A 12,914-nucleotide genomic window follows, 5' to 3' on the forward strand; every position below is an offset into this window, starting at 1 on the left:
CACCCCCTTCTAATGAAAGAGCTTGAAAGTTGTAGGGCTCTCACTGTGTGCACTCTTCAGTACAGTTACTACGTGTGTTTTTCTGCTGATCTCAGTAGCCACAGGGAGCATGGTTACACAGTTAAGAGGGCTGCTGGGTGGTAAGAATTACTTTTGTTTTTCTCCTGCATCATTTGTTCACAGGGATGATGCTTGATAATTATCTCGCAAATGCCAGTGTGTTTTTATTTTTATCTAGCTGTGACAGACTAGTCTTCCAGTAGGTTTTATTTCCCTCCTACATGCATGCAAACTTGCACACGGTGCTTCAAAAAAGCAGCTGAGAAGCTAAGCAAAAAGCAGGGCTGATTTGTATAAAGTCCCTCAATTAAATCAAAACTTCAGGTTGTGTTACTGGTTTCTATGTGCAAATCCAAACATTCTTCTCTGAAGAAGCTATTTCCACAAGAAAAATTTCTAGTGGGGATCTATGGTCAAGTAATACTTCCTAAAAAAGTGCTTTCTGGGATGGACTCAGTCAGTGCTTGTTCTGTGCTATCATTGCAGATACCAGTTAAGGACAATTACTTTCCTGTGCCTAAGATGTAAACTGAGGATGTCAGTTCACGTCTAGTAGTTACCAAGTGCTGCAAGGTTTGTCACTACTTGCTCTGCAGATATGTACAAGACAGAGATTTGTTCTGGAGCTCTGTGCAGCATTATCGTGAGGGGTGCTGCAGACGGACAGACCTCTGTGTGGGGAGGCCCTCTGCCTGGAAGTTCTGAAGTTTGCTATCAGAAAATACCTGCTACTTTAAAATCTCACTGAAAATACCATCCAGAAAAGGTACTTCTTGTAATATCTGAGGAAAGCTGATGCCTAAATATATGCAAACTCAGTTGAAGCAAATTAATCAAGGAATTTGAGCAAATATTAGGAATAATCTTTTTCTGTATACAGTACTTGACAATTCTAAAGTAGTAACACTAAAACAAATTGTTTTAAAAAAATAGACTTAAATGTGTTTGTACTGCTATATAAGCATGCAAATATAAATTATATAAATGTGCAAGTGTGTTTCTATAGATGTATTGACAATTTTGAGCTAAAATCCACATTTTTAATTTGAAGCCACTTTTAGTAGATTTTTTTAATAACCCAGGAGATACTAAGATTTTTTTTTCCCCTCTTTTTTTTTTTTTTTATACAGACATGAAGGAAAAAAAAAAGGTCTGTACAGTATCTGGGTTTTTTAAATGTAATTGACAGAAACTTGAAAAACTGATTGGGCCTTTCTAAAGGATAGATATCACTGAGCTCTGCAGGCCCATGCAATATTATATGCTTTGTTGGAACACAAGTCAGGCTGGATTTGAATGGTCCTGCCTAGACTTACTGTCTGAGTCTCTGTAAGGACTGGTTTCTCAGTTTGAAACAATTTCTGAATTGGCAGAGCATTAGTTGGTAATTATTGCCAAAGATGACATCTTTGGTCTTTTCTACATTATTAGTGAAGTAATTACAAGTCAAAGTTGATAAAATACAGGGTGTTACATCCTGAAAACACCTTAAGGCGAAGCAGGTTACCTTACACTTGCCCGGTGGTGAAAAGTGTGCAGGGCTTTGAGAGTGGGTTTTTTTCCACTGCAGATGGACTCGGTTCAGTGAGGCAGAGATGGCCATTTTTGTGCTTTTTTACTATAATGAAGTTACTGCTTTTTGGCAATGCAAGGCTTTCTCAGTATTTCCGCATGGGAATTTGTTCTTTCTACCAATTCCCTATGAAATTATTGTTAAAACAAAACATGTCACTGTCATGACAGCTCTTCAGCTTCCATTCTCTGAGTATCGCTGAGAATTCCAGATTTAAGTTGTGTAGATAGACACCATTACTGGTTTTTGCATTGGCATCTGTCTAATTGTGTTGCACCTACTGTGCTGCTGTGAGGTTATCTCATGGCACCTTTCACACACACACACAGCTCTTGTTTGGTCAACAGACTTCATCACAGTTGCAATTTCTTTGGTATGTGTAATGAATAATGCAATAAGAGAATAATAGCACTGTGCTATGTTTAGTATTCATTAATGTACATGTTCCCTCTAATCCTTTTAAAAATACATTCTTGCAGCCTATTTGTACTCTTGTCTGAGCATATTACAGCAGTTTTGATTTCAGTAATCCTTTGTGGCAAGAAATAAATTGAGCAGTAGGACATTTATGTGGTATGAAAGCTTCTCTTTTGTTGTTCGTTCTGGCTAACTTCTCTGACATGAAGGGAGCAAGGCTTATATCTACCAGCTGTCTTGCTGCTGCTTCCTTTAGTTAGCCCAGATTTCATAAATCTGTCTTTGACACAGATTTCCTGGAAGTGTGCATTTGAAGTACGTTTCCTAGTATTTAAACAGTCTATTCATTATATCAAACCACAGTATCTCTTGCCCCTCACCTTTTTTTATACACAGATGTCTCTTTATTTTTTTGTAACTTCTTATACCTGTAATATTACATTCATGTAGGGCAAAAGATGAATTCCACTCATAGTGATGGTGTGATGCACCATGTAATGCGTTTGGACTTCCTGCATCTGTGAAACCCACGACATTCAATGAAATGGCCAAGTACACTTAACAGGATTATGCAGGGAGATAAATGCTTGGTACATGGTAGCTGGTATGAAAAGTGTTTCCATTCTCCCCCCGTCCCATTGGCAGAAGTGATGGACAGTGAAGCTGACGTTGTCATCACTTGCTCAGAGTTAGCATTCCAGTGAGGTTAACTGACTTGCAAAAGCTCGTGCGTCTGAATCATTAAAGGCAGCCAGCAGAAACAGGGAAGATGATGTTAATTAAACTTGATTGATACCTGGAAGCTTTAGATGAAGCCCTAAGGCCTAGAACTTGGTTTTGGCATGTTGGTTTTAGGCTTATTTTATGACTTCTAATGCAGACATCAGAAATGCATGAAGCCGTCTCTGTGTTTTGCCCGCCTCTACTTAATGTAAGAGCTAGGAGGAGAGTCTTCAGCCTGTGTGTTTTCTAAGACGATATTGCAGTGCTTACTGTATGACTCAGATTAATGGGAGTGGTATACTATGTAATGTCTAAGTGTTCACATCACCTCTTCTTGCACAACTGTTTAGATTCCAATGCTTCTGTCCATTTTGATTTTATTACCTGTGAAGCATAGAGGAAAACTTGCTAAAACTGTGATCCAGTCTTAAGCCCTGCATGTATATTGTAAATCTGCTAACTGTAGAGCCTAGTAAAGGGCTGTTGATGTTGCCCTAGACCCCTCTGGATTATTTGTTTCCAGGCATATTGCACTGTCATTTCCACTGGTCTTACTTTGTAAACAAGTTTACCAAGGTACAAGAAATGGATTAAGAAAGAGAATCAGTAGTAGTGTTATAATATTGATGTATACCAAGGCTATTAGAGGCATGTGTCACAGTTGTAAGTTCAGCACCATCTTTGTGACAAATGATAAATTCATTTTATAGACTTAATTAAATTTTTCAGTGTGGCTTACTTCATCATGTTATGTGCTTTGCTTTTTATTGCTGAATATCTTCAGGTTATTTCCCCTTTCTCCCTGCCCCCCAATTTACTTTATATAATGATGAACAAACATATGAGCTTATAATATCCTGTAATAAAAATATTTTCTTTTAAAATGAGTATTGCATATTAGTGAGGTCGTCACTATGCTATTTGGACTGTTATTGTATTAAACAGATTATAAGAAATTTCAGAAGTGTCATGAACACATAAACAGAAATTTCAGCTTCAATAAACACTCAAAGACAAGTAATGTATCAATAGAAGAAAGTGAATTCTTCATATGCATTTACAATGGTAAACAGTTTTTGAGAGCAAGTTGCTATGTGTTACTGATTATGTTTAATGTCTCTTCTTTTTCCAGTTGTCCGTATTTGTCAGAGAAGATTACACCTGCTATACCTGCAATTGGTGGGATTCTTTTCTTTTTCGTGATGGGGACCCTGCTGCGTACTAGTTTCAGTGATCCTGGTGTCCTCCCACGTGCAACACCAGATGAAGCAGCAGATCTAGAGAGACAAATAGGTAACACTGAAGGTCTGTTGTCTCTTCGCTTTCCTCCCGAGGGTGCGTGTACTGTGTGAAGGCAGTGTGCTGCTCTGCTCATGGGAGGAGTTACTCCTATCTTGCCACAGTAATTGTTCTGGAGTTGTAATGTCTGATGACGCTGCAGTGATTCCTGTGGAAAGATGGTTGATCAGTTCTTCATTGAGAAAGATAGTAAACAATATCCTGGCCCTGGAGAGTGATAGTTATTACTGTAAATACTTTTCAGCAAGCATGGTTCAAGTCTCTGTGGTGCACAAGAGAATACTTTCTGAAGTGTTTTTGGCAAGAAAGCTGATATTGCAAAGGTTCTACAATTGTGCATCTTTTAAAGTAATGTACCCTCAGAGTTTAACTGAATTTAATTATGTTGTTGTTTATGTTTGTGAAAGTGGGAAGTCTCTGTATTAACGTACAGTCTTGTAAGTTGAGGCAGTCTTGGGAAGGTTTTTTCAGTAACTAATAAAGTGTTACTATTTTTTTTATCTGTGTAAAGCCAGCACAATTAAAGGAGAGTGAACTAGATTTTAATCAGCCTCATTTATCAAGAGAATTGTTAACTAAATTCTAATTGTGGGATTTCTACAGCTACAAATCTGCTGAATAGCTTAAATGTGCTACCTGGATAAGAAAACACAGGTTGAGTTTGCAGAGCTGCTTTGTAAACAGTGGGTTTGTTGGCTTATTTTTCAGTAAGCCAGTAAAGCTTACTAAAGGCCGCTATATCTGCTTTGATATGATAGTCAATGGAAATCCCATGATTGAAGCAATTTGAGGAACACTCACTCATATAATTAAAAAGGCGGATAACAGCACAGAAGAATCACCTGCAGGGGCCTTGATGTTTAATCCTATAGTACTGTCTTAGGCTTATTTTACTGTTGCAAATAATTTACGCAGCAGAAGCAAATGAGTGCACTAAAGCTCTTGTTGCAGACACTTCTGCATCTATACAGTGTGAATTTGAGGGGTTTACTTCAGACTAGGTTTTGTCTGGTTCTGTCATAGACTGTGTCCTCCAGAAAGCATTGGTGAAAATGTCTTGAGGGGCAAAGTCATTGGTTTAGACTCTTATGCCATGTTACAGGGTAGAGTTCATTTGGTGTACACATGGAGCATAAGTTCTGGTTTAGTTTCCTCAGACAGAAAACGTTATTTGTACACACCAAAATCACACTGTGAACCATGCCAGTAAGTGGGAATGATAGGAGAATTCATGTCAAAATAGCAAAATGTTAACAACAATATGGCATTAGTTTCCTCTTACTTAGCTGTTAAGAGACAGTAAGCATGTCATGAAGTTATGTCTTCCACTTAAGAGATCTGTTGGACAAAAAATATTGTTAAGGTAAAACAAAAAATGTATCAACTTATATTGACTATTTAGACCTTTATGAGCCTTTAGCAGAGGAAGTTTTTTTTTAAAATGCATACGTACTTCAGTGGTTGTTAGAATCTAATGGTTTCATTGTGATTAAAAAAAACTCATCTGAAGGGCTCAGTTTCAGAAAACTGCTGTTGGAGGGAGAAGAATGGTTTTATTTTCTGGAAATGTGCACGTTATCTTTGGTATGGATTATTTTAAGAAGAAGCAGTGATGAGTTCATTGTCACTACAGTGAGACTATTTTCTTTCACCAGATTTGGAAGGACCTAACAGCAGCTGTTATGTGTTAAGATAAAAAAGGTGTCTGTAATAAACAGCTTTTTGTGTATTTCAAAGCATTTGGATTTGAGTTATGAAGTAGAATCAATGCATTTGCAGCGTTCTATGTGCAGCAGCTAATTGTACTTACTTTGTATGCTCTCTGTGTAGGCTTGAGGCTTTTGGAATTGCATGATCATGTAACATGTTCATTGAACTTTGTGGGAAAGAAATCTTTTGTCATGGGTGCGTGAAGTCTGAGATGTGTAGTTCACCAAATTTTATAGACCTGGTATCGATTTTTAAAACCAGTGTATTCTGCTGGCGTTCACATTACAGGAAGAAAACTTATGTTGCTTTTGTGCATTGTTTGGATTAATTGTTCAGAGCCAGGAGCCAGCTGTCATTGCCATGACAGGAAGAAGGTTACATTTAGCCAGTCAGACTTAGCTTTAGGCAAGAACCATACTGTACATAGTATACAGGGAAGAAAACTGTTAGATCCGAGATGACCCAGATAGCTCAATCCCAGATGGATTAATTTAAATTCATATACATTTCTTCTGTTTGCTTACTTTCTGATATGGCACTCTGGATTATTTAAAAAGAAAATCCTCAGGCAACCTGCCTTTCCATGCCATAAAGAAATTAAATCAGAAATAGAGGAGCATTGTGAAGCCATATTCTCACTACATTCCAACAAACATTAAAAATGGATATGGAATGTGTTTAAACCGAGGAACTGGAATTCTCTTCAAACACAATAGTTCCAACGTTTGCTTGTGTAATAGAAGAATTCCTAATATTCACAGGATTAAGATATGTCAAAAACAGATGCCAAAGTTCAAATTTGTCTTGTTGGAAAAGCTAGCAGATTTCTTAGGAAGACTGATTTTAGAGCTTATTTTTTTTTAGCTTTTGCCAGTAGTCACTGCAACAATTTTTCAGAATCAAATACTGAGTATTTAATGTGCTATGCAGGCGTGTGTAAGTTGTTATAATGGGTAATGGCATTATTTTTATAGCTGGGAAGGAAAGGTTGGGGGGGGAAGCATCTTGGAACTATTTTGGGAAATGTAGGAAAAATAGAATTTCCCTTCCTTTCTCTTTTTTTGCCCCCAACTCTTCTCAAAAAAAGCTGTTCTCTAGGAATAACTTGTGGGAGGAAGACAGAATTCAGGCAGGTATATTCCTTAGTGTTGCCAAAAAGGAATGCCCCTTTAGATCATAACATTGTGTTATAATTTGCAGATAAACAATTGTTTAAAATTTAGAGATTTCTGGAAAAAGCCATTTTGAAATAGAGCTTCCCGTATAACTGTTTCGTTACTGCTGTAATTACTGTGACGGCTTGTGAGTATTCAGTGGTTTTTAGAATGGTGTTTTCCTTCAGTTTTATTGATGCAGTATTTGGGGAGTAATGGACATTCTTTGCCTATTTCAGTGCTGGAGTTCCCAGTAAAATGTCTTATGATTGGAAGGTATAGGTTTATTAGATATTTGAAATCATAAGAATATCTTTCTAATTGAATAACCTTCCATGTGACTTATTTGAAGACCTTAGATTTCTGTTAAGCCTTTACACTTCATAAGTTTGCCACCATGACCTCTTCCAGCTGTTTCACACCAGCAATCCCAGCACTTCTATTGTGTCCTCTTCTTGTGGTGCAGGACAAGTAGTCTTAATTTGCCATTCATCATCCTGGTCTCTGCTGTCCTAATGATGAGTAACAGAATCTAAGCCATTTCCAAAGAATAAAAGTAGATGTTTATCATACCTGATATGAGTTAATTAAGACATTTAATAAAGGAAGCAGTGCTGCTTTCTAAATAAAATAAAACATGAATGATATTTTTAAAAGTTTAAATTAAAAAAAAAGTGGTGTATTTCAGTAAATTTCACCTTTATCAAATTTGGCACTTAAAGGTAATTTAAATTTAAAAATGAAAGCTTAACAATTGTTAGATCAATACCAGACTTGTTTTTAAATTATCGCCTATTTCTACTGAACAACACACATACCATTGTACCATTATATGTGTACCATTATATGCATACAACCAACCCATTTGTGTTAGCTGGCCTTTTACCTTCTCAGAAAAGCAGCATTGCGTGGGACACTGCTGTACCTAATCAGAAGACGTTCTCATTAGGAAACGGCTGAGGCCCCATAGGAGGACACTGTATGGAAGTCTGCACCCGTGAAGTATATTTAAACCAGAACTAGGAGAAGGGAAAACATTTGTGTCTGAGCCTGTTGACCAACCATCTTAGTTTCACTTGTCATATTGACAGATTTCATTAAACCCATTTTTGGCTAAGGATAGGATTTCAAAGTTAGTTAGAAGCAAGATTTAGAAGCAAGATTTGTGGACAAATTGCTGGGCTTCTTAGTGCTGGTGTTCTGTTTTGTTTCTTTTTCTTTGTAATGGAACAAGTGTTGATGATTGAGAGAATAATTTATTCTTGCTATAACGTGAGATGATTGTAAGGAAAAGCTGGAGCATAATGTATATGAAGAAACAAGTATTTGAGGGAACTTACCTTAACTCAGGCTAAAGTAAGGATATACTTTTTGTTGCTTCCCTTAATGAGAACAGTTTGAGTAAAAACAAGTGATTGTCAGTTTAGAAGAGAAGGACAGATAAGGTGTTTTGAATTGTGCCACATATACTAGTGGCTGATAGTTCAGCTATAGAAAAATCATAGTCCTAATTCCTTAAGCTGTTTAAAAATTAACGAAATAAAAACTTCCCAAACAGTGGGAGGCTTTTGTACCTGCATTTAAGAAAGGAACAGAGAAGGATAAGATGATGAAAAGAATAGTAGTATCCATCTTAGGTACTGTCCTATGTTCCCTGTCATCTCTGTAGGTACTTTTCCATTTCTGTGTCTGTTTCTTTGAAATTATTGAGTCTCTTAAGCAGAAAATGAAATTAAAATCCATTAATGAAGTTGCTACTGAAATGTACTTGGTGATTATCTGCTAGTAATAATGATGGTGCAGTTGGGGAAAAAATTTCAGAACAAAAACTTCTGTAACCTATTCTTCTTATGTAAAAGAGATGGACTTTCTAATGGAAATTTACCTTTTCAGTAATTATGTATAAAGATGATAATGGTGATGGTCTGCTAGATGAGATTGTAAGTGACTTGTTGAAGAGTAGATATTAGGATTTCGTTATCTTGCTGTGACAGATATTTTTCACCACTATATCTAGCTACTTGGTGAAATCATGATGTAAATCATGTGTTAAATATGCTTTTATTAAAGGGTTTTCCCCAATTTAACCACAGCAAATGAATTCCTCAGTTTTTAAATCCAGCACCCATAAATGCAATATTTAATTGTATCTATGGGTTTGGATGGATGTGGTGTAATACTCACTTTAGAGTTTTTATGATGTGCAGTTTAATTCTCTATTCTTATAGAATGGCAGATTTATAAACAGGCTGTAAATATTAACTGAGTGTGTTCTTGGGTCTCTTTGAAGGATGAGGTATTTTGAATGCTTGCTAATCAGCTTGTAAAGTGGCTTAGATGCATTATTTTCATAATCCAGTGGTTATAAAGACAAAATCGTTAGAAGGAGCAGTAAGTTGTTCTTTGAGTAATGAAAACCTGGACAAGTAAGGCAGAAGTCATCCCTATAACAATGCACTTGTTATTAGGGCCTTGACCACAGTTTGTTCCAAAAAGTTCTTTGGGTTTTGGTTCCTGTTTCTGGAGAATCCTGTGCTTTCTGGTGATTAGAGTCCACCCTTAGTCTCTTTTCTGCCTTTTATTTCTATTGCATGTTAGGTACATACACCCTGAGTTCTGCCCTATCCTTCCATACTTCTCTTCAGCCCTGCCTCTGTGGCTCTTACCCGGATCTTACTTGGTTGCATCCTTCCCTGTCTGTCACTTCTTCCTCTTTTCATGATCCTTCCTTCCTCTTGGCTTTTTACCCATCTTGTGTTCCTGTGATGGGATTTCCTCAAAGCTTTTGCTTTCTCTGGGTTGGGTAGGTGCCTTCTCTTTCCTGTGGAGGTGCTAGGAGGGAGAGACAGGTTCCATGCCCTGAGTCCTTGATGGCAGCAGTCTCCAGTAAACCCAATTCTGCTGGAACAAGACATCCTTAGTTTCTTTGCAGTGATGGAGCATTCATAATCTTTTCATAAATGGAATTAACATGTGCTCTGCAGTAAAGAAATCTGGGAGTAAGCTCTATAGCTCTTAACAAGCTGCTGCTGAGGATATCTGAACTGTAACCTCCCTCCTCCATGCTAAGCTCAAAGTACAGCATGTGCTAGGTTTTAGCTCCTTTCTTCAAATTCTCTAATAGGATAGACATATTAAAATTATTGCTATTCATCTGAGCTTCAGAAGAGGTTGAATCATCTTGCTTAAGGATCTGAAAACCTCAGAAATACGGTATATAGCTTAGGCTACAAAAACTCACCAAGTTTTTTTTAAGCATAAAAAAAATGGAAAAGGATAATAAAGCATTCATTTGGCACCTTTTCCTAATCAGTGTTATGGTCTAATTTCATTGGTCTCTTTCAAAGAATCCTTTACCTAGAATAAGGTACCAGCTTCAGTCTAAAATACAGGCACAGGTTCCTGTTCAAGGAATTGCTTATTTACCCTGTGTTCAAAGAAATATTGGTCTAAGTCAGGAAATGTATTATTTTAAATAAGCAGCTGATGGTAATATTTTCTTTAAAGAAAGGGTCTGTCAGATACAGAGTTTTGGCTAAATGCAAACCAAAAAATATAAATTGAATATTGAAAAAAGACAAAGATTGTATTAAAAAGATAGGAGTGTCAAAATGTTTCCATGTGTGATTGTTTCAGAACTTGTGTTTACAAATTTTTTTTTAAAAAATGGTAGCACAAGACTTGCTTCACAGCTGCTGAGCTGATCAAAACCACTGTCCTTTCTTCAGCAGTAGCAAACCCAGTAGTCTTCCAAAAAGGGTCAATGGAGTCTTGAAGGAAGGAACTATATTGCCAGCAAATGTGAAGTTTGGGGCTGAAGTTCCTAAACATGAGGGCTTATGGCAAGTCTAATGGAGAGGAACAAGCTAGGTAGCTATAACAAATCCTTCTGCCCTAAAATTGTGATTCTGGAATCAACAATGGAATTTGAAAGAAACATCTTCGTACTGTTAAAATATATATATTTTTTTAATGTGCCCTAAAAAGATGTATCCTCATGGAGTGGCATTTGTGCAGCAGGAAAAGCTGGATGGCTCCTGCAGTTCAGAGGAAAACTTATACATGTTCCAAAACTATCATTCTAGTTTGGCCTTAGAACTTGCTGTACCTTTGAACTTGAGGCACCTTCTAAAGATGGGGTGCAAGGTTAACCGTAACATACTTCTAAGCAAGAGATTCTTCAGATAAAAATAATGCCTTTACCAAACTGTTTCTTTCCTAACATTTGTGCATATAGCATGTCCAATCTGTGGCTTTTACTCTATTCAAGTTGTTCTTAGATACCTGGGACTTAGTCTGCTCTACCTGTCTCTTTAGGAAGCAGCCTCACAGAAATTGTTACAGATGCAGTGAGAAATTATTGTGGCCCAAGAGGAGGTATTCTGATTTAAGAATGCTATTTTGAAGCTCTTTCAAACCTTATTAAACTTTGGGTTTGTATGTCAGAAAGCATAGAATAGGACGAGCTGATGATTAAGGAGGACAGTTCTCAAAATAAGACCTTCTAAAGAAACTGCCAGTACTCCATTCATTCAGGTGATTCTTTGGAAACGGGGTGGCCATGCTGACAGTGTGAAAGGTTTCCATCTAGGCTATCACCTCTTTCCAGGTGAAGATGGAGGACTAACAGAGCTGTGATGCTGCTGTTTCCACCATCAGGGTATAGGAATGGAAAGCAGTTGTTTCTTGGATTTGGTGAGGTGGTAGTAGCCCATCCATCTGTGTTTGTAGCAAAACAGAAAGTGAAAGGAATTGCAAAAAAAAATTAAGGATGTCCACAAAGCAAAAGGGACCTCTCTTGTTGAGCAATATTATATTAAATGTGCATCATCAAGCTGTCCTCATACAGAGGAAGGTGTAGTAAGACGCCATTCTGTCTGTATTAGTAATTCATTTGAAGATTTCAGTCAAAAGGATACTTGTATCAGAAGTGGAGACAGTTTCTAAAGGTGAGTATAAAGAGGTAGCACAAGCATGTAGGGGAAGTGTTGGCAAGGCAAAAGAGGAATAAGGTCAGTTGCAACCAGCAAGGAACAGTAGAAGACAACAGACAGGTCCTGTTAGAGGTCAGAGGAAGAAAGAGAAGCTGAAGGCATGCTGTATAATTGGGAAATAAGAAATAACAGAGGGCAAACTGAAGGATTCTACATTTTGCTTTTATCTCAGAAGAGAACTTGCACACTTCTTGACAACTGATAGGAAGCGCAGGTCAGAAGAGGGAAAGTAGTAGTAGTAGTAGTTAAAAGAAAAATAAAAATCTGTCATCTACTATACTGTACCTATATCTGTCTATCTAATATTCTGTCTAATAGAAATCTGTCTATTCTATCGCTAGAAACTATTCTTTGTCTGGAAAGACATGGAGCAAACTGCTAAATGATCGAACTGTAAGAATTGGGGCTGGGTGTGTGTGTGTGTGGCCATTTAAGACTCAAAACAAGCAACAATGTATTTCAAGAGCAAATAAAATGTAACCAAACTGATGTCCTTCCTTGAAAGAGTAACTGTCTTGGTGGAAAAGAAGAAGCAGACGTGCTAAATTTTGACTGTAATAGAGCTCTTGATACTGTCCTGCATAGGATTTGTTCTATATACATTTTGGAATTAGAGTCTAGATGAAATTACCACAAAGTCAATGAGTAATTTTCTGGAAACATGCTTTACTGGCAGAGGGCAAGTTATCAAGTAGGGTCTTGCAGAGACCGATAATAGGCTCAAGAAAAAGGGAATATACTTAACTCTGAAGTTGATGCTGAGTTGGGGGAATTTGCAAGCATTCCGCTTGATTTTTTTTTTTTTTTTTTTTAAATTTTTTTTTATACTCTAAATAGTCATAGCAAATTTAGGGAACAAATACAAAATACATGATTACAAATGGAAATCAAATACTAACAAAAAGGCGGCTCAATAGTGAATGGTATAGTAAAAGGGGACTTGAGTATTATCCACAAACAGACTGAGTCAGCATTGTGGTATCA

General features: G+C 37.1%; 1 protein-coding gene across 3 annotated transcripts in view; it reads left to right on the top strand.

Annotated features, from left to right (window-relative positions):
- Nucleotides 1-12,914, top strand: part of ZDHHC14 (zinc finger DHHC-type palmitoyltransferase 14) — a 113,874-nt gene that overhangs the window by 56,951 nt on the left and 44,009 nt on the right. Inside the window, exon 2 of one of the 3 annotated variants that reach the window (XM_035899847.1) lies at nucleotides 3,906-4,108. In XM_035899847.1, the coding sequence (XP_035755740.1) occupies nucleotides 3,906-4,108 (203 nt within the window). The remainder of the gene's footprint in view (nucleotides 1-3,905; nucleotides 4,109-12,914) is intronic. The other 2 variants (XM_035899848.1, XM_009644300.2) reach the window with 2 other exon arrangements.

This window comes from Egretta garzetta, unplaced genomic scaffold (assembly GCF_000687185.1).
Source record: "Egretta garzetta isolate BGI_Z169 unplaced genomic scaffold, ASM68718v1 scaffold397, whole genome shotgun sequence".
NCBI classification, from domain to species: domain Eukaryota; kingdom Metazoa; phylum Chordata; class Aves; order Pelecaniformes; family Ardeidae; genus Egretta; species Egretta garzetta.